We start from the raw sequence: 21,063 nt of genomic DNA, 5'->3' as shown, positions 1-21,063 counted from the left end.
GTGCCAGCTTGAAATACTAAAAGATAATAATCATGTCTTTTCTAAATCTTCTCTTTTCCATGCTACAATTCTTATTTTCTTCATCTCATCTTATATTTGGATCATTACTGATATGGAAGCTAAGAAATAAAAAGAAGAACTACACTGTCTTTTTCTGGTGATTTTAATTCTACTTACTCATTCTCCATTCCTCCTGTCTTTTGTCTGTTTCCATTTGTGTTTGTTTCCCCAAAGCAAAAAGAATTGTGGTAATGTGGAGGAACAGAGAAGGAAGACCAGATACAAAGACGTTTAAGCTTCCTCCTCAAAACAAACTGTGATTAAAATTATGATGTAACAATTATGTTACTCACATTGTGCAGATATCTGCATCAAATGAAGAAAATATAATTCTTCTATTTCCAGACTTTTCTAAAACAGTCTTTAAAACGATATCCAAGAACAGGTTCATGTCAAAAAATGCTGACAAGTTGCCATCCCATATTCCATCCTAGATGAAAAAAGTATGTTGAATTAGAACAATTCATATTTCCTAATAGTTCAGTTGTTTTCACTTAAAAATATTACATAAAATAATTTTAAACAAAAACCTGTAATTATTTTTTAAAATGAGAAGTTATATTTTTTAAAGGCTAAGTTAAAAAAAATTTAACAACACAGAATGACTCTGACCATGTCTATCCATTTATACAAAATACCCACTTTAGATATCATTTGATATTTAACTCATTTTTTTTTTTTAGGCAATTGGGGTTAAGTGACTTGCCCAGGGTCACACAGCTAAGTGAGTGTCAAGTGTTTGGTCTGAGGCCGGATTTGAACTCAAGTCCTCCTGACTTCAGGGCTGGTGCTGTATCCACTGTGCCACCTAGATGCCCCTATTTAACTCATTTTTACTCTAATATGTACCAAGTACTCACATAATGTTATCTAAAATAATTTGAAATACTGAAAACATTTTCAGGAACCTAGGGTGTACTGAAATGTGCTGAAAACATATCATCTTTTAAAAGGGTACATCCACACAAAAAAAGACTGAAAAATCATTAACTCTAGAAATACTGAGTTAAGATAACCACTGTCAACCCTACATAAACAGTAGATCAAATAACCAACTGATGTTTGAAGATTGCCAAGTAGCTACACTGAGCAAAATGTCTCCCTGTTTATCTATCTCTTTGGATATCATGATATCTGATCTGCCATTCACTTAAGTGAATAAAGGTATTTTGTAATATGAGAGTGAATTAATTATCTGTTAGTGATTAATTCATTGCCAAGCCCTGCAACTTATAAAAAGCAAGGCTCTTGTAAAATATGAGAGGCAAGTTTTGATTAGAAATAAAGTAGGGTTTAACGATAAGGTGTTATCAGGCTTTGGTCAAACTACAGTGAAAGAACCGGAGGAAAACTGAAGATAAACTTTGTTTAGGGCCATCCCTGATATTAACACTAATATCATAGTATGCTACAAGGGTAAGTTAATTTGCCAAGTTTTAAGTACAGTTATTAATATACCAATATATTAATGTGTACACTGATAAAAAGGTTCAATAAGTTTTATGTATGCTAAAATAAAATTTTAACTCCACTTACACAATTAGTAATTAAAATTTTGCAAATACAGGCAAAAGACAACACAAGGTATGAAATTACTTACCCTCTGTTGGCAAATCCATTTTACTTCAATGTTAAATCCAACATCTTCTGGCAAAGCCTCTAAAACCTAAAAAGGATTTTTTTAAAAGAGGGAGTACAGGATAAAGGAAGAAGAGGAAAATAATTATTACCAAAGACAATCTGTAAGAAAGAACATAAAGAAATATAAAACATTATTTTAAGTTTTGTGCTTCAGGAAGTACAATTTTTACTGGGTCTATATAATTATAGCAAACATTAACATAGGCCTTTAAGGTTTGCAAAGAGCTTTATAAATAACTCATCTATCCTCACAACAATACTAGGGTGTCGGTGCAATGATTTCCATCGTACAGATGATGAAACTGAGGAAGAGAGAGGTTAAGTGACTTGTCTACTGTCACAGTTTATCAGCGTCTAAGGCTGGTTTCGAACTCCGATCTTCCTGACTCCAGGTTTCATGCTGTACCACTGTGCCACCTAACTGCCTAATGGACTAACTGATAACAGATCAATTATGCTGGCTAGCATGGACCTATAACCCTTGCACCCTTGCCCAATCACCAGTCATGGCTAAACCAATTCAAATCCTAAGTTATTCTCAACACCAATTCAACGTTCTCTGTTTTCACTCAGAAGCTACTAACATCAATTTGGCCCTTACTGCTATCTGGCACTCCTTTTAGTTCTTCTTAACTGACTCTCCATCATATTTTCCACAGCACCTATTCATTCTACTCATACTTTCTACGCCACCTCCTTCCTCTTATGTCTCAACAGAGGAGCAAGGACTTTTATGTTGAACTTTATGTTCCCTATTCACCTCTATCTCTTAGAACCTTAACTTCCTTTAAAATGCACCTCAGGTACAACAACTTCTTTTTAATGTGATTCCTTCCTACCATCCCAGATGTTAGTTAACTTTCCCCCCTGAAATTATTTTGTACTTATTTAACTCATGTATGTTAGGGAAACAGGAAAGAGGGTGGGGAGGAAAAAACATTTATTAAACACCTAGTAGGTATGTGCCAGGCACTGTGCTAAGCACTTTACAAATATTACCTAATGTGAGGCTTACAACAACCCTGGGAGGTACAGATGCTATTATTATACTTATTTTTAAAACTGAGCCAAACAGAAGTTTAAGTGACTTGCCCAGGATCATATAGCTAGTAAGTGTCTAAGGCTGGATTTGAAATAAGGGCTTCCTGACTCGAAGGCCCAGTGTTCTAATCCATTCTATCCACTGTGCCACCCAGATGCCTCTGCTATATCACCCTGTTTACTGTAAGCTCTTAGAGTGGGAACTAGTTCACACAAGACACTTCAAAAACCTTAACGCATTACATAAATCCTAGCTATTACTGTTGTTACCATGAGCATCTAGCACAATACCTTGCACTTAATAGGTATTTAATAAATATTTGCTGAAGTAAACTGAGTTAAGCAAAAAGATTTTAAAAGTAGCATCAAGGCCACTTAAGAAAATCAGCAGCAATCTCCATTAAAAAAAAATATTCACTACTATTTTTGTTATCATTTAACTATACCGACCTCAGTTACCAAAACCCACAACTATTCATACCTGCCTGTATTTCCCTCTAATAACTCAGGAATATTGTACCCACTAATTCAATTATACCCTTCTATGCCAACTCTTGAGCCTTACTGCCAATTCACTTCATTTACCCAGCAACTGCCCTTTATTATTACCACAAAAAAAAAAAATTAAATAATAATAAAAAACACCTCTGCCTTACCATTGTTAACACTTAGGATTCCAAGTTTATTTGATCGTACGTATGTATATATGTATATGTATATATATGTACAAAGGGAGAATATAAATTAAATAGAATTTGCTGACTAAATTTGTTAGTTTTCAAAATAGAAAACCAGTACCCATATATATTTTCTGTAATGGGCAACCAGGGAGGCAAAGAACCTTGGAAATATGCCATATGAGGCTACATTGACTAAAATGGGGATGTTTACCCTAAGAAGAGAAGATCTGAGTTGATATAATAGCTAAACAATTAAAGGGTTGTCATGCTGAAGAGAGACTAGAGTTATGCAAAGCATTTTGCATACTATCTCATTTGATCCATATAAGGATATGTGTGTGTGTGTGTGTGTGTGTGTGTGTAAAGATAACTCAAAAATTAATCAAGAGATATAGGAATTACAATTCCTAAGTAATGGTCTATGTTTGAAACAGATCTAGTCAAAACTCATTTATTAAGCACCTACTCTGTGCTATACAGCGTGATAAGTGTAGGTCTTTACAAAGAAATGAAAAGAAGTCTCTGCCTTGAAGAAATTCAATCTAATGGGGTAGATGACACACAAATAACAAGATACAAACAATATCTATCCAGAGTATATGGAGGGAAATACTAGGTACCTGAAGGGAACTAGGAAATGCCTCCTGAGCTGAGCCTTGAAAGAAGCTAGGGAAACTAAAAGGCAGCAGTGAGAAATGAGAGCATTACAGAAATGGGAGATAGCCAGTGTAAAAAGCATAGCAACAGATGAAGGAGTGTTGTGTGCAAAGAACATCAAATCAACGAAATTGGGCTGTAGAGTGCATGGAGGGAAGTAAAGTATGAGAAACTTGGAAAGTTAAAAAGGGTCCAGGTTATGAAGAGCTTTAAATGTTAAAAGAGAGGCATTTATACTTGATCCTGAAGGTCATAGGAACTTCTCAAGTTTACTGATTGGGAGGCTGTCAGGTTTCATGTGGTCCAACTTAACGTTTTTGAAAAATCACTTTGGCAGCTAAGTGGAGGATAGACTAAATTGAGGAGGAAAACGAGTCAAGGAGATCAATCAGAAGCAAGAAGTGATGAGGGCCTGAACTAGGGGAGTGGCTGAGTGGAACAGGAAACATACAGCAGGCATACTGTGAATGTAGAAAAGACAAGTTCTGGTAACACATTATTTATATGGATTGAGTGAGACTAAGGAATCAAAGGTAGCACCAAAATTTCAAGCCTGGGTGACTGGGAGGATGGTGGTGCCCTTGGTAGTAACAGAAAGTTGGGAAGAGGGGAGGGTTTAGGGGAAAAATAAATAAACACTTATTGGTCAGTCAGTAAACACTTATTAAGCACTTGCTATGTGCTGGCACTGTGTAAATACTAGGCATACAAAGAAAAGCAAAAGACAGTCCCTGTCAAGGAGTCCACAGTCTAATGGATAATAATAATAAATTTTGTTTTGGACATGTTGAGTTTGAGATGCCTATGGGATATCCAGTTTGAGGTATTCAAAAGGTAGTAGTTGGTGGGGTCATAATGAGGACTTAGTCTAGATAAACAGATCTGTGAATCACGTGCAGAGAGAATATAGATTTCTGCTGAACATTTTTAAGTCTTTTTCTCAGCTACTAAACAGCACATTTAAAAAACTAATCAACCTATTTTTAACAATAATTCAACAAATATTTCTAAAGTAGCTACAGTGGTCTGAGCTCTGCACTTGAGCTTATAAAATTAAACAAGGTCCCTTACCTCAAGAACTTGCTTAGTATTTAAATTTCATTATGATTAACACAGAATCAAAAGCATACATTTTAAAGTAAAACAATTAAAATAAAATTGTAAAAAGTTATTTTTACATCAACTAAAGAATTAGTGAACATAAAAATTTTGAGGCTATTCATTTTATAAATATAAGTTTTGAAAAGTACTTACCATCTGGAGAGAAGGGAATGGTTGATTTTCAGAGACATAATTTTCTTCTGTGGCTAAAGATGCTGAAAATTAAATTTTTAACTCCATCAATGAATAAGAAACAAAATCTCACATCTGAGTCCTTTTTCTATAGATACTCTAGGATAATACATTTCATTTACAAGCATATTTACTCAGCCACCCAGCCCTAGGCCTTATTTTCTAAAACATTTATGAAAAATAGATTCTAATACCTGACATATATCCAATTGTATATGAAGACGCAGAACAATGTCATAAAAAAAGAATATGGCCCTGAGAGCGTGGAAACCTGGATTCTAGTCCCATCTCTACCACTCACCATGTAGCTTTGGGCTAGGAATAGAGCTAAGACACTTGAATTTTAAGTTACCTCACCTATCAAATGAGTAAGTTTATATAAAAGATCATTACACCAGGACTCAATGACTGCTTGTATTTGCTGTGGCATAACTTCTGTAGCTATTTTAGAAGAAATTCAGTAGTTTAATATATTTTTAAGTGGAATCAGTCAATAAACATTTATAAGTACCTACTAAGTGTCAAGCATTGTGCAAATTATCTGGATATGAAGAAAGACAGTCCCTGCTCTTGATGAACCTACAACCTAATGGGGGAGACAACATGTAAACAGCTATGTACAAACAGGATATATGCAAGATAAATTGGAAATAATTAATAGTGGGAAAACACTAGAAAAAAGGGAGATTGAGAAAAGACCTTTTATAGAAGGTTCAATTTTTGCTGGGATTTAGAGGAAGCCAAGAAGCCAAGAGGTAGAGTTATGGAGAGAGAGTATTTCAGGCTTGAGGGACTGCCAGTGAAAATATCTGGAGTCAAAACATAAAATGGCTTGTTTAAGGACAGCAAAGAGGCTGGTGCCACTGGATCAAAGAGTGTTGGACAGGGAAGGGTAAGGTGTAAGAAGATTAAAAAGGTACTTGGGGAGGAGGGTTATGAAGGTTTTGGATGCCAAATTAAGGATTTTATATTTCATTCTGAAAATCACAGGGAGCCACTGGAGTTTGTTGAGTAGGGATGATGTGGTCATTTTAGGAAGATAATTTTGACTGCTGAGAAGAAGAAATCAAGTCAGGAGAGACTTGCAGCACGCAGACCAATCGGCAGGCTATAGCAATACTATAAGTGTGAATTGATAAAGGCCTGCTCCAGGTTGATAGCAGTGTCAGAGGACAGAAGAAGCCTTTTACGAGAGATGTTACAAAGGTAAAACTGACAGGCTGTGGCAATTAATTAGATATGGGGAAGAGTGGCGAAAGAGAGTGAGAAGTCAAGGGTGACACCAAGGTTCCAAGCCTGGGTGACTGGAAAGATGGCAGTATCCTCAACAGTAATAGCAGGGAGGTGGGAACAGGGAGATAATGAGTTTGGTTTTGGTCATGTTGAATTTTAGATCTCTATGAAACATTCAGTTTGAGATATCCATTAGACAGTTGAAGATGTAAGACTGGAGGTCAGCAAATAGATTAGGGTTGGATAAGAAGATCTGGGAATCACCAGCATAAAGATGATAATTGAATCCATGGGAACTGATGACATCTCCAAGGAAAGTAGTATAGAGGGAGAAGAGAAGAGGGCCTAAGACAAGGGTGGGGAACTTGAGGCCCCAAGGCCACATATGGCCTTCTAGGCCCTTGGGTATGGCCTTTTAACCCAGTCCAGGTTTTACAAAACAAATCCTTTTAATAAGGAGATTTGTTCTGTGAAGTTTGGATTCAGACAAAGGACCACACTTGAGGACCTAAAGGGCCACATGTGGCCTCAAGACCACAGGTTCCCTACCTCTGGCCTAGGACATAGCCCTGTGGGATAACCTTGGTTAATGGACATAACCTGGATGAAGATCCAGAAAAGAACACTGAGAAGAAGCAATCAGGTAGCAGGATAATCAGAAGATATCAATGTTACAAGACTCCAATATTCTATGATTCTGTGAAACAGTTAAGCTTTGTTCTTCATTAAATGTATGTCTGCTCTTGCCAGTAGTACGTTGATTGATATATAAAGAATGTAAAATTCCATCTTTAAAAATCAACTTTAGAATATACTAATTCAAACTGGAAACAAAACAAAAATATTAATTTGAAATAAACCATTTTTCAACACTGCTACATACCATTTAAGAACTCTTTTGATTTTAGTGCAGTTACATGAGACAGCTGGAAAATACAAAAGAAAAATTACAGTTATTTTTAAAAGTATCAATCTCTATGCAATAATGCTTTATGATTAAGAGATAAAATAGAGAAATCAGAAAGTCATAAATGTTTGCAAAATTGTGCATAATCCGAGCTCCAATAAATCATACATTCTATAAACAATGTTAACAAATACAATGGCAATAAAACTAGAACCAAAGACCCCATCCCTTGATTACAAATGTTAGTGTTGAATGAGCATCAATCTAATCTGTGAAATGGATTGTAACTGTAGGTCTTCCAGAAATGTAATTTAAAAGGTAGGGATATACTAAAAAATTACATTGCACGCTAACATAAGACATTTTCATGGTATGAACATATATGTAAGTAGTTAAGCTTTCTACATGACAGATATGATGAGCTCAGAGAAGGCAAAAGTAATTAATGAAAAAGAAACATTCACCGTTTGGCTCACTTGATTGGAGCTCCATATTTATTAATCTAAAGCTATGAGGGCAAATTCTATATACGATGTTAGCTTCACTGTGTGACACGGCTTATGATGCAAGGAATCACAGAATATTAAAAGCTGAAAGGAATCTTAATTCCAGCTAGCCATTTCACAACTGCTAGACGTTAGGAAAACCGAACAAGAAATTCAGTGGATAAATCAGCAAAAATTTGAAGCAATACTGACACTAGGATATGCTATACCTGGACAGAGAAAAATATGAATTCAGGAAACATATCAAAAGCATGGTTCTAGCAGTAAGGGGAAATCTTAATTACCCAGATATCTACTAGAATTCTTGGGCCAAAAACAGTACAGGTAATAATTTGACTTGACTAAATAATGATTTCATCATTCAAAAAGTAGTGGAATGAATGAGAGGAAATTTTAACTAAATGTAATTCTTACTACATTAAGGAACTAGTTGGTGAAGTACAAATGATAGCAACCCTGGGAGAACATAGTGGCTCCTCCCTCTTAGAGACTGTGATAAGGGAGAAGAAACCCAGGAATTTTAACACATACCCTAGGGAACAGAGGAAGATTTCAAAAAGGTTCAGAAAAAGGATAGTTGGGATTTCATGTACTGAAATTCAGTAGGGGTGAGCTCTGGAGGAATGGGAAGATATTAAAAAGGAAATTCTGAAGACAAAGAGAAATAATTCTGATAAGAAAACTGGGAGCAATTTAAAGAGATTGATGTGAATGCAGTAGGAGTCCACCAACATATCTGTAAATATGTCTATACATATATATGCATATACACACACACACACACACACACACACACACACATATATATTGTTTGTCCGCCGTTCTCGAACAGGGCTATGGACTATGACATCAGGAAGGTGATGCCATAACTTGAAAGTGAATTGGATTTAAATGAGGGAAGGCTGTGCAAAGTCACCAGCCTCACTTCCTCCTCTGGAACCATCTGGGTCCAATGGCAAGATATAGATCTGGATGACTGGAGATGGCCTCCATATACACACACACATAAATATGGGTACCTATATATTCACATGTATAAACATGTACATATATACATATTTATGAACTTATTTTCTTTCATATCATATTAATTTCCATAAATCAATATAATAAACATACTCTTCCTCATTTCATTGACAATAACAGTTTTAACTGCTTCTCTATTACAGAAATTCTAGTTGAGTTTGTACCCAAATTGTGTTTTTCTTTAAAGCTTTGATTGTGGATGTTTTGGACTATTTTCTTCTGGGTTTGTGTCTTGAGCATCCCTGTCATAATAACTTTTTATGATAGGATTTCCTTTTTGTTTGCTCATTCTTACAGTCCACTTCCTGACTTTGTACTTAATGCTACAGCCAAGATATGTGCACTTCTGTAGTGAACGTCTGTTTTGGTACTGTTGCTGCTTTTTTGGAGGCTTGAGTATTGTGTTGTTCTAGGATCTCTGCGACAGCTCAAGCTTAGAACCTGTAATCTTTCAGTGATTCCACAGTGGTCTGATCCAGGGCAAAATCTAATTGCTGCCCTCTTGGTCTGTAAGTTCTGCACTTGGGTCTGAAACTGAGCAGTAGCTTGTTGCTCAACTCAGTCATTGTCAGCCAGATGGAAAGGTCTGCCAAGTTCAGTTACAGAACTACCAGGTCCCCTTAGGTCTCAGATTTCTGCCCTGGTTATTCCTCTGCAGACTTAAAACTGGAATGGAGGCTGGAAATTATACTCTTTGCTTGTGAAAGCTGAGCTACACTGCTGCAGCTTTCTTCAGAACTTGTTCCTCTCTCAGTATAGTGCCTGAGACCACAGGTGGAGGAAGGCTGGGCAGTGATAAGAATGCACACATGTGGACACAGGTTTCCTTGTCAATTTGCTCACAATTTGTGATCTGGAACTGGATAGTGGGAAACAATGTTGCCAGTTCACATCTGTCCCTCTCATGGCACCCTGGCATGGGTGTGGGGATATCTCAATACGAGTCCGGGACTCTTCTGATTGCAGTTCACAGCCTCTCCCTGCACATTGAGGTGCTTTCAAGCATGGAATGGTCTGCAGTATCTGCAGACCTGCCACAGTATCTGCAAGCCTCTCTATTGGTCTTGCTATGCCAAACTGGGCTGGAAAAATGACTCACTCTTTTTCCTGGATTTTCCCATCAGGATTTGGTCTGGTGTGTTTTCTAGATATGTTTGGAGAAGTTTGGGGGGAGCTCCTCAATGCACTGTTTCCTGCTATCCTACCATCTTCCACCTATGTACTACATGAATTAAAGTTAATAAGCCCAGACTAACTACACCCTCTGGTACATATATGATCACTGTCAGACTTGGTCACTGATGGCCATTGAAATATGACTTTTACGACACATTAGCTAGTTTTGGGGGACTTTCCTCCCTTTTTATTCTTTATTAGATAGATACCTTTTTGCTAGAGAAAAAGAGAAGGAATACATTTAGAAATATGTTATTATTCAGTTGTTCAGTCATGTCTGACTCTTCATGATACACCAGGCCCTTCTATCCTCCACTGCTGGTCAAAGTCTGTTCAAGCTCGTATTTGTTATTTCCATAACATTATCTATTCATCTCATCTTCTCCTGTCCCCTTTTCCTTTTGCCTTTAATCTTTCCCAACATCAAGGTCTTTTCCAATGAGCCCTGCCCTCTCATTATGTGGCCAAAGTATTTGAACTTCAGCTTTAGCATTTGTCCTCCAATGAATAGTTTGAATTAATTTCTGTAAGTATTGACAGATTTGATCTCCTTGTCCAAGGGACTCTCAAAAGTGTTCTCCAGCACCACAATTCAAAAGCATCAATTCTTCAAAACTCATCTTTCCTGGTAATCCAACTCTCACAGCCATGCATTAATACTGGAAAAGGCACAGCTTTGACTACGCAGACCTTTGTCGGCAAGGTGATATCTCTGCTTTTTAGTATGTTGCCCAGATTTGCTGTAGCTTTCCTTCCAGTGAACAAGCTCTCTAAAATTTCATGGCTGCAGTTGCTGTCTGCAATTATCTTTGAGCCCAAGAATATAAAATCTGACACTGCTTCCATTTCTTCTCCCTCTACTTGCTGGGAAGTGATGTGACCAGTTGCCATAACCTTAGTTTTTTTATATTAAGTTTCAAGCCAGCTTTTACACTCTCTTCTTTCACCTTCAGCAACAGGCTTCTTACTTCCTCTTCGCTTTTTACTATCAGAGTAGTATCATCTGCATATCTGAGATTGTTGATATTTCTCCCAGCAACCTTAATTCTGGCTTTTAATTCATTCAGCCTGGTATTTTGCATGATGTACTCTGCATGTAAGTTAAACAAATAAGGTGACAATATACAGCCTTGTCATACTCCTTTTCCAATCTTTAACCAATCAGTTGTTCCAAGCTAGTTCTAACTGTTGCTTCTTGAACCACATACAGGCTCTGCAGGAGACCTGTAAGATGATCTGGTACTCCCATTTCTTTGAGGACTTGCCACATTTTGTTGTGATCCACACAAAGGCTTTAGCATAGTCAATGAAGCAAAAGTAGATGTTTTTCTGGAACTCCCTTGATTTCTCCACAATCCAGCAAACGTTAGTAATTTGGTCTCTAGTTCCTCTGCCTCTTTGAAAACCAGCCTGCTCTTGTGGTAATTCTCAGTTAAATACTACAGAAGCCTAGCTTGTAGAAGCTTAAGCATAATCTTTCTGGCATGTGAAATGAGCACAATTATTTGCTTATTCGACCATTCCTTGGAATTCTTTCCTTAGGACTAGGATGTAAATTGATCTTTTCCAATCCTGTGGCTACTGTTAAGTTTTCCAAACTTGCTGGTTTACTGAATGCAGCACTTAAATAGCATCATCTTGTAGGATTTTAAATAGCTTAGTTAGAATGCTACCACCTCCATTAGCCTTATTGTTAGTGATGCTTCCTAAGGCCCCTTGGACTTCATTCTCCAGGATGCCTGGCTCTAGATCAGTAACTACACCATAGTAGTTATTGATGATGTTAAGATCTTTCTTGCAAAGTTCTGTATATTCTTGACACCTCTTTTTATCTATTCTACTTCTGTTAAGCCCATATCATGCCTGTTTTTACATGAAATGTTCCCATAATATCTGATTTTCTTGAAGAGATCTCTTATCTTTCCCATTCTATTGTTTTCTTCTTTTTCTTTGCATTGGCCATTTAAGAAAATCTTATCTCTCCTTGTAGTTCTCTGAAATTCTGCATTCAGTTAGCTCTATCTTTCCCTTTCCCCTTTCTTCTTTCCTCAGCTATCTGTAAAGCATCATCAGACAGCCATTTTGCTTTCTGGCTCTTTTTATTTAGGATCTTTTTTGCTGCTATATCCTAAACAACACTGCAAATCTCCAGCCATAGATGTTCAGGCACTACCAGATCTACCAGATCTAATCCCCTAAATCTATTCATCACTTCTACTTCATAAGGGATATTACTTAGGTGATATCTATAGAATGTGATGGATTTTCCTACTTTCATCAATTTAAGTATGAATTTTGAAATAAGAAGCTCATGAGCTGAGCCACAGTCAGCTCCAGGTCTTGTTTTAACTGACTGTATAGAGCTTCTCTATGTTTGGCTATAAAATATATCAATCTGATTTTGATATTGATGAGCTGGTGCAAGCCACAACCTTTTGGGTTGTTGAAAAAGAGTGCTATGACCAGCTAATTATCTTAACAAAATTCTCTTTGTCCCTGCCCAGCTTCATTTTGTACTCCAAGGCCAAACTTGCCCATTATCCCAATTATCTTCTGATTTCCTACTTTAGCATTCAATCCCCTATAATAAATGTAACTTTTTTTTGTGGTGTTATTTCTAGAAGATGATGTAGGTCTTCATATAACTGATCAACTTTGGCCTCTTTTAGCATCATAGTTGCAGCATAGTTATTACTGTGATGTTGAATGGATTACCCAGGTATCAACAAGTCATTTTTGATTATACTCCCAATACTACTTTTCTCACTCTTTTATTGACTATGAGGTCTATTCCATTTCTTCTGAGGGATTCTTGCCTATAGTACTATACCTCATAATCACCTGCCTTCACCCATTCCCATCCATTTAAGTTCATTGACACCAAAGATATCGATGTGTAATCTTTCCATCTCATGTTTGATCCCATCCAGCTTATCTTGGTTCCTAGATCTTACTGGGTAGTGTAGGTATTGTAAAAACAAAAAAGGAAACAATTTTTTAAAAAGAAAGATCATGGAGAATAGGAAAGGTACCAATGGTTTGGAAAAGGTATATTGTTGTTCTAATTTTCAAAAAAGAGAAAAGCACAGCACCTTCAAACTATGATTTCTGAAAAAAATTTAGAGCATTATTATTAAATGGGATAGTTAGATTTCATGTAGAAAAATAAAAAGTGATCAGAAAGTTACAACATGGGGGCAGCTAGTGTAGTGGATAGAGCTCTGGCCTTGGAGTCAGGAGGACCTGAGTTCAAATCTGAATTCAAGACACTTTACATTTAGTAACTGTATGACTCTGAGCAAGTCACTTAACCCCAACTGCCTCACCAAAAAAGAAAAAATCTACAATATGACTTAATCAAGAACAGGTCAATTAAAACTAACCCAATTTCATTTATTTAAGATGGCTGCTAGACTGGTCAATAAGAAAAATGCTATAAAAATAGTCTAAGTAAATTTTATTTTAGCAAAACATCAGAGAAAATTTAATGTCCTTCCTACAGGAAGGATGGATAGATACAGACTAGACAACAGCTCAGTTAGATGGATTCAGAACTGGCTGAATGTCCAAACTCAAAGAGTTTGAACTAATAGTTCTATGTCAATAAATAAGTCTCCAATTGAGTTACCAAGAGATTTATTCTTGGCCCTACACTGTGTATCTGTCTTTTTCATTGATTTGGATAAAGGCACATATGGCATGGTTAACAAATTTATAGAGGACATAAAGTGGGGACAGATGATATTGAGAATCTGAAGAAGTGGTTTAAATAGGGGTTGAATATGATGAAATGACATTTAAAAGAGTTAAGTGTAATTTTTGATACCTAGGTTCCAGAAATTGACTTTACATACTCAACATGGGAACAGGCAACCCCAGACAGAAGTTAGTCCTAAAAGCATATTGAGTCAACAAGATACAGTGGCCAAGAAAGCTAATGAAATTTTTTTTCTTTTTTGGCTAGGCAATGGGGTTAAGTGACTTGCCCAGGGTCACACAGCTAGTAAGTGTTATGTGTCTGAGGCCGGATATGAACTCAGGTCCTCCTGAATCCAGGGCCAGTGCTCTATCCACTGTGCCACCTAGCTGCCCCAAGCTAATGAAATCTTAAAATGCATTGGCAGATAGTGTCCAGAACCAGGGAATTGATAGTCACTTTATTTACTGCCATTACTTATCTGCCTCATTAGGCCATATATGGAAAATTTTGTTCCACTCTAGGTAAGATGTTAGAAGACAGTTATAAACTGGAGAGAATCCTGTGTACAACCAGCATTGTAGAGGGCATCAAAACTGACAAATACTGTTTTCAAATATTTCAAAGGTGTCACACAGAAAAAGGAATTAGGCTTGCCCTGTTTGAACACAAAAGACAGAACTAGGAGCAATAGGTGAAAGTTGTACAAAGGAAAATTAGGCTTATTTTAAGAAAAGATTTATTAACTATTAGAATTAACCAAAAATTGAATAGGCTCCCCTTGGAAAGTACTGGATTCCTCTCCTTCCTAGAAATATTAAAATAAAGATCAGATTTACCACTTGTCAGGGATCTCATTAAAGAAATTTTTATTTCTATTGTTTGATTCAGTGGCCTCTGAGATCCTTTCCATTTCAAATTCTGAATTCTATAAAATTTATTCCCAATAACAGAAATATGAAGCACACTTTACTAATATTTGATAGTAGATTAACTGGATTCTTCATATGTAGAAAGGAACTTCTAAAGTTAAAGAAAGATTAAAATTCTTATTACCTTCAACAGCTGGAGTTGTTCAAAAGTTAATTCTTTCACTGGAATTTCAAACAGTTCTGTTGGTTCATGATCAAATTTCTTTAAAAAAAAAATAAGAAAGATTATTAAGTTTCATTGAATATATTCCAAATTGTGAACAAATTCTGTTATTCCAAGTGTATCACATTAAGAAAAATTCTGAAAAATGAGGATGTTAGGCTACATAGAAAAGAGGAAATAAATGGTGTAAGGTGCTCTTCTGTCTTGAAAGCCTGCAATCCTCTCCTTCCTCATCTCTACCTCCTGGCTTCCTTGATTTCCCTCAACTTTCAGCTTAAATTCCTTCTACATGAAATCTTTCTCAGTCCTCTTTAATGTTAATGAATTCCCTATGAGACCACCCCTAATTTACCCTACATATGTCGTTTGTACTTTGTTGCATGAAAATTATCTTCCCCATTAGAATGTAAGCTCCCTGAGATTGTCTTTTGCCTTTATTTATATGTTCAGTGCCTAGCACAATGTTTAGTACCTAACAGGTACATGTTTTTTGAATTGAATTGAAATGGGTTCTCTCTCATGTCAAAACTTAAACATGTTTCTTGAAATGAGAACTTTATTCAAAGACCCTCTCTTATTAATTTTATTATATATAAATTATTACTATAATGTATAAATCAGGGTTACAAGTGCTTGCAAAAGGTATATTCCACAGTCGTGAAAGATATTCAGAGCAGAGATCAAAAGAAAGATTTCTTATTAATGGTGCTGTCTTCTAGATGTTCCTGTTTATATATGACATTGGATTGAATACACCAAATCCCAGGGTACTGCAGTCTTCCATATCAGATTCCTAATCACTAAAGAGTTTGTTTTTCCTGTGCAATTGATTAGGCAAACCAAAGTCATCGAATAATTCTTATTGTGTAGCTAGATTAACATCATTTAAATCTGGTCCATCGGCAACATCTTAGAAAAATACTAAAGGTAGGTTATAAAATGGGACTAGGATAATATTCATAATCATAATCAGGTACAGGACCTCCTACTTTTCTTTTTGCCTTTCATTGTTTCCCTAGTGCTTAGCACAGTGCTTGGCACATCAGTGGTATTTAATAAACTCTAGCAGACTGACCACCCTCTTCTCCTGAGACAAATTTATTTTCTTGGGTCTCCATAACCATATGGTATTTGTGGGGTGGGGCTCCTTTCCTTCTCTGCAGGAAAGGGGCTAAAGCAGTACTAGATACTACCAATGTAACCGATATCCTAGAAACTATTCTAATCCCTAGTTAATTTCCTTTGTGAAGTCTTTCCACATTGGTCAGAGTTTGATTCAGTAATCCTGATCTTACTAAATAATTTATATCTATCTGTTCCTCTCAAACCTTAGAGCTGGAAGGGAGTTTATAGATCATCTAGTCCAAAGCCCTCATTTTACAAATAAAGAAAATGCAATGGTTAAATGGCTTGCTCATGACCATACATCTAGTATATATCAAAGGAAATCCTTATACCCAACTCTGCTAGACTCTGAGGTCAGCCCTCTATTATGACAAGTTGCTTCTTTAATAGAGTGGTAGGAACTGGATCTATGATTTCATTGCTGTAGGAAAGTCCTAGGTGAGGAACCCCTTTTACCAATGTAGGTCACCACCTTCACTGAAACTTATGAGTCTAAGATATTTCCAGAACACTAACAGATTAAGTGACTTGCTGAGGGTCACACGGCCAATATATGTTGGAAGCAGAACTTGAACTCAGAATTTGAACCTGGAGGGAAGGGAAGAAAGGACATATGGCACAGGAGGAAAGGAAAACCAGTCTATCTTTCTCCTACACCCTCTGTCGTTGCTGTTTCAGCATAGTGTTTGGTATTTGCATCAGTGTTACCTTTCAACATAAAATATTCAAAGAATAAAATATAATGAAAAAGAATTTAAGTTAAATACCCTGGAAAATACTATCCATCCAGCATTTTAGAAGAAAATATTTCATCAGGAAAGCCATTAGGCTTTTTTGAAAAGCTAACTATTATGAAAAGACAATTCACTGGTTCTTAATTATTTTCATAAAACATTATTAACATACCTTTTTCATAGTCATGCAACAAGTGAGATCATGATATACAACAGGTACAAAATCCTTTGAAAGATGAACATCAAATTCTACATAAGCTGCACCCTAAAAAAAACAAGTGATTAAGCATTAAGGTAAATCTTATGGGGCCTATAAGAAATTTTAAAAATTATAAAAAACGATACATGAAAAATTAGGCTGTGATTTAATTAACATTTATAAATTTACTGCATAATTTTAGAATACAAAGGCAACTATCATCCAGAATTATTATTATGGACAAAGCTCTATTAATAACCTTGCTATTATCATTATTAAAATTTAAGAGCTATAATAATCCTTTAAAAAAAAAACACCTCATGCCATATAACAATGAAAATGTTTTTCTTCACTAGGTAATGAATGATGCATAACGTGGAATAGTGAAGCAAAGAATAGGTTTCACATACTGTCTTTGACACATACCATGAATGTCTCTAAGACTATAAATTTTAGACAGGTTGCTAATTTACATCAGTGGAGTGAGTTTCCATATAAAGAGTTTCTCCACGCTGAAGAAAGAAACCACAGGGCTAGATTACACACACACAAAAAGATAGCTAATGATCAAATTAGAAACAATACTGAATTTAGTTTTTGCTGAGTAAAAATGATGGTTTCAACTCATGCAAATTATTAATGCCTCTTATTTCAACAGTTTGAAGGAAATCCAGTCACATTTTATACTAATGCTTACTAAAGCAAACAGAAATTTAAGGGAAGCAAGTAAAGACACTAAGAATGAGAAAATCTCCTAAAGGTTTTCCTATATGGTCAGATAAATTTTTTTCTGAGTTTTGTTTTTGTAATTCTAGACAGTACCAATTTTAAATTAAACTTTGTTCAAGTCTAGTCTTATCTACCAAACATCATACCTACTCTGCTGTAAATACTACCCTGCTTAATTTAACAAAGAATGTAATTAAACTTAAAAGATGCCAACATACAACAAAATTCAGCCAGTCAACACATTCCTACTAATCAAGAATATTCCTGAGTCAAAACATAATTGTTCAAGAATGTTTTGAAATAATTCCCAATGCAAATGCCATTTTGATATTTTGACAGACTCATGATCTCAGTGTGGATGCTCTCTTCACAAGTACAGATCACAACCCCAGATCATGTGATGTAGATGATCACATTTCAGTGCCTGTAAAGTAGCACCAAAGATAGGGAAAGAGGATATAAAAAAGAAATGTGGTGTCTTAGTCTGAGTTCAAGTAAGAACAGCACCAGGAACTATATCCTAAGTGACAAAAAGTAAGAAGAAAGTCTTAGGGTGCTTGTCAGCAAAAGTTGCCACTGTTATTCTGTCTCCCACCCCCCACCCCATTCCTCCCTTCAAGCATTATAAGAATTCCTCTAACCAATGATGGAGAAACATAATGGGTACTACCCATTATGATGGCAGATAAACATTAAAAGAAAGAAAAAAAATCTTCATTTATGAAAATTTTACCTGATGCTAACCACAGGTAAAAGGATAAAGATGTCTAACTAGGCAAGAATTCATTGTAAGTAAATTTTAACCTCTCAAAGTGAAAGGTGAGGGTAGAGACTCATTTTCCTTAAAACATTTCCTCTTTTATTAAAAAGTACAAGCTAAATCATATTTGAAAAAGTTCCATCTCTCATCTCTATCAGACTAGTTTATATATTTTAATAGGTACTGAATAGGTGCATTCTATAACTCAATCATTAAGGCCATCAATAAAGAAAAACCATAATCTTGACAGGTAAATATGTCCAAAAAATTTGGGCTTTTTCAATATTCTTTAACTTAGCATTAAAGTTCTTTGTAATACATTACAAAAAAACAAAACGGAAGATCCAATTTTACATAATCTCCAATCGAAGATTTCATAAAATTATATGTAAAAGAACATTTTCTATAGAAATAAGACAATACACTGGCTTGATTCTACTTAATTCTGATATATTATGGATAGCATTGGTTTTATTTTTCTTTTGGCAAAAATCACGGTGCCTCGCTCATGTCTTAAGAGCTCCAAGAGATGTCTTTATCAAGAGGTAGTAAAAAGAAAAAAAATGTTTCTAGGGTAGGCACTAAGATAATGTTTTACTTTTATTTTGTGTTCTTTTAAATCATTTTATCAATACAATGAATACTATAAAAAGATAACTTTTTTATACCTTTTATGCACAAGACTATAACTTGTCTTTATAAAAAGCCACGAAAATTAGAAAATGTTGACAGCATACGCTAAATGGTGCAGAGGACAGAATCAGGAAGACTCATTTTCCCGAGTTCAAATTGGGCCTGGGCAAGTCACTTAACTCTGTTTGCCTCAGTTTCCTCATTTGTAAAATGGGCTGGAGAAGCAAATGGCAAACCATGCCTGTATCTTTGCCAAGAAAACCCCAAATGGGGTCACCAAGAGTCTGGCACAACCGAAATGACTGAATAACAAAAACGTAAAATAATTTATACATAACTACTGGATCCCTTAGCAAGGAATAAATTCCAACTAAAATTATTGTGGCAAAGCATTTAAAGTAAAACACTTCAGTAAAACCTGGTAAACAAGTCCAGGCATAAGTAAGATGACAAATCATTCTTGGACCTCTTAACAAAATGGAAACATTTAAAAACAATGGAATTCTACAGATGCTTCATTTGGTTATTAGTCAAAAAAAAAAAAGGCAACTCCTGAAAGAAGAAATTCAATTCTAAATATTCTTCACTTGAATTTCCAAAGCACATCTCAAGTTTGTAAAGGGCTTTCCTCAAAACAACCCTGCAGGTCAATGATGGAATTATTATAGTAATTTTACAGAAGAAACACTCAAGAGAAATAGTACACTCCAAATTTTCAGCACACATTCTGATAAACATATTAAAAAGATAAACTGGCTCATAAAGCAATTCCTACAGATTTCTTTTTGACTAGAAGATTACTGAAAAATGTATACATCATTTTCTCTATCCCAATAGTTACAAGTTACTTAAGGGGAAAAAATTTTACATACATGACTAGCTGCACTTCTTAAAGAAGCAATTGTATTTTCTTGTACTTTAGCAAGCCTGAAACAGAGGAGACAAATCATCAGCAGACTATTTTTTTAAAAACACTTTAAAAAAGGTAACAATTTAAAAGAGGTTTCATATATAGTAAATTTTAATAGTTTTTTTTAGCAATGATGCATTTATTCAAATTGATGCTAAGTTTAGCTAAACTATAAAACAGAAATGTGACCAGCTTGACTAATTTTTTTTTCTTTTGCGAGGAAATAAATAAGCCTTCACGTGGAAAAGATATCCTAGCCAAGCTATAACCCTTGTAATAGCTGGAAATTATGAAAGTGGATTCCATAATGATTGGAGGAGCTGTGAGAGGATAGCTATTGGTGGATCAATGAAATGGTACAGCCATCATGAAAAACAATTTGAAACTATACCCTCAAAAGTCATTAAGAAGGATATACCTTTTGACTAAACAATGCCATCACTAGGCCTACATATAAAAAAGATCAAAGATAAAATGAAAAGACCTATTTGTTCAAAAAAAAAAGGCAGCATTTCATTTTGTAGCAAGAAACTGGGAAACCAAGAAGGCACCATAAGAAATAAAAAAGGGAACAGATTCAGAAAAGCCTAGAAAGACTTCTATGAAATGATACAATGACATCCACAGAAGCAGATTTATACAATGACCACAGCACTGAAAAGGAAAATAATTTTGGAAAACTTAAGACCTCTGATCAATGCAGTGACCAATCACTACTCCAGAAGAACGATAAAGAAGGATGCCTGCTATCCTTTGGGTGGGGAATAAGTTCATACAAGCAATAAAACAAAAATTTGTTTTTAACTGTGCTTGTTACAAGTAAGATTTTTTTTTACTGGAGGAAAGGCTGGAGAATAGTGATGATACAAAGAAAAAGAATATTTAAGAAATATCTTAAAAAACACATAAAAGAAAGCAAAGGGAAATTCAGAAAGTGATGGACATGCAGGAATCTGGGGAC

At 35.5% G+C, this 21,063-nt stretch overlaps 1 protein-coding gene across 5 annotated transcripts in view; it reads right to left on the bottom strand.

The window, feature by feature from the left end:
• GPCPD1 (glycerophosphocholine phosphodiesterase 1) overlaps positions 1–21,063 on the bottom strand; it is a 188,837-nt gene that overhangs the window by 127,008 nt on the left and 40,766 nt on the right. For all 5 annotated transcript variants that reach the window (XR_002324264.2, XM_020985406.2, XM_020985418.2 and 2 more), the window contains exons 11-17: positions 20,065–20,119; positions 17,044–17,136; positions 14,974–15,051; positions 7,489–7,531; positions 5,334–5,395; positions 1,661–1,726; positions 354–490 (exon numbers count right to left, since the gene is read on the bottom strand). Coding sequence is in view for 4 of the 5 variants with exons in the window: in XM_020985406.2 (XP_020841065.1) it covers positions 354–490; positions 1,661–1,726; positions 5,334–5,395; positions 7,489–7,531; positions 14,974–15,051; positions 17,044–17,136; positions 20,065–20,119 (534 nt within the window). In the remaining variant the exon portion in view is untranslated. The remainder of the gene's footprint in view (positions 1–353; positions 491–1,660; positions 1,727–5,333; positions 5,396–7,488; positions 7,532–14,973; positions 15,052–17,043; positions 17,137–20,064; positions 20,120–21,063) is intronic.

This window comes from Phascolarctos cinereus, unplaced genomic scaffold (assembly GCF_003287225.1).
Source record: "Phascolarctos cinereus isolate Bilbo 61053 unplaced genomic scaffold, phaCin_HiC Scaffold_2;HRSCAF=192, whole genome shotgun sequence".
Classification (NCBI taxonomy): domain Eukaryota; kingdom Metazoa; phylum Chordata; class Mammalia; order Diprotodontia; family Phascolarctidae; genus Phascolarctos; species Phascolarctos cinereus.
This window is presented reverse-complemented; position numbering and strand designations above follow the sequence as displayed.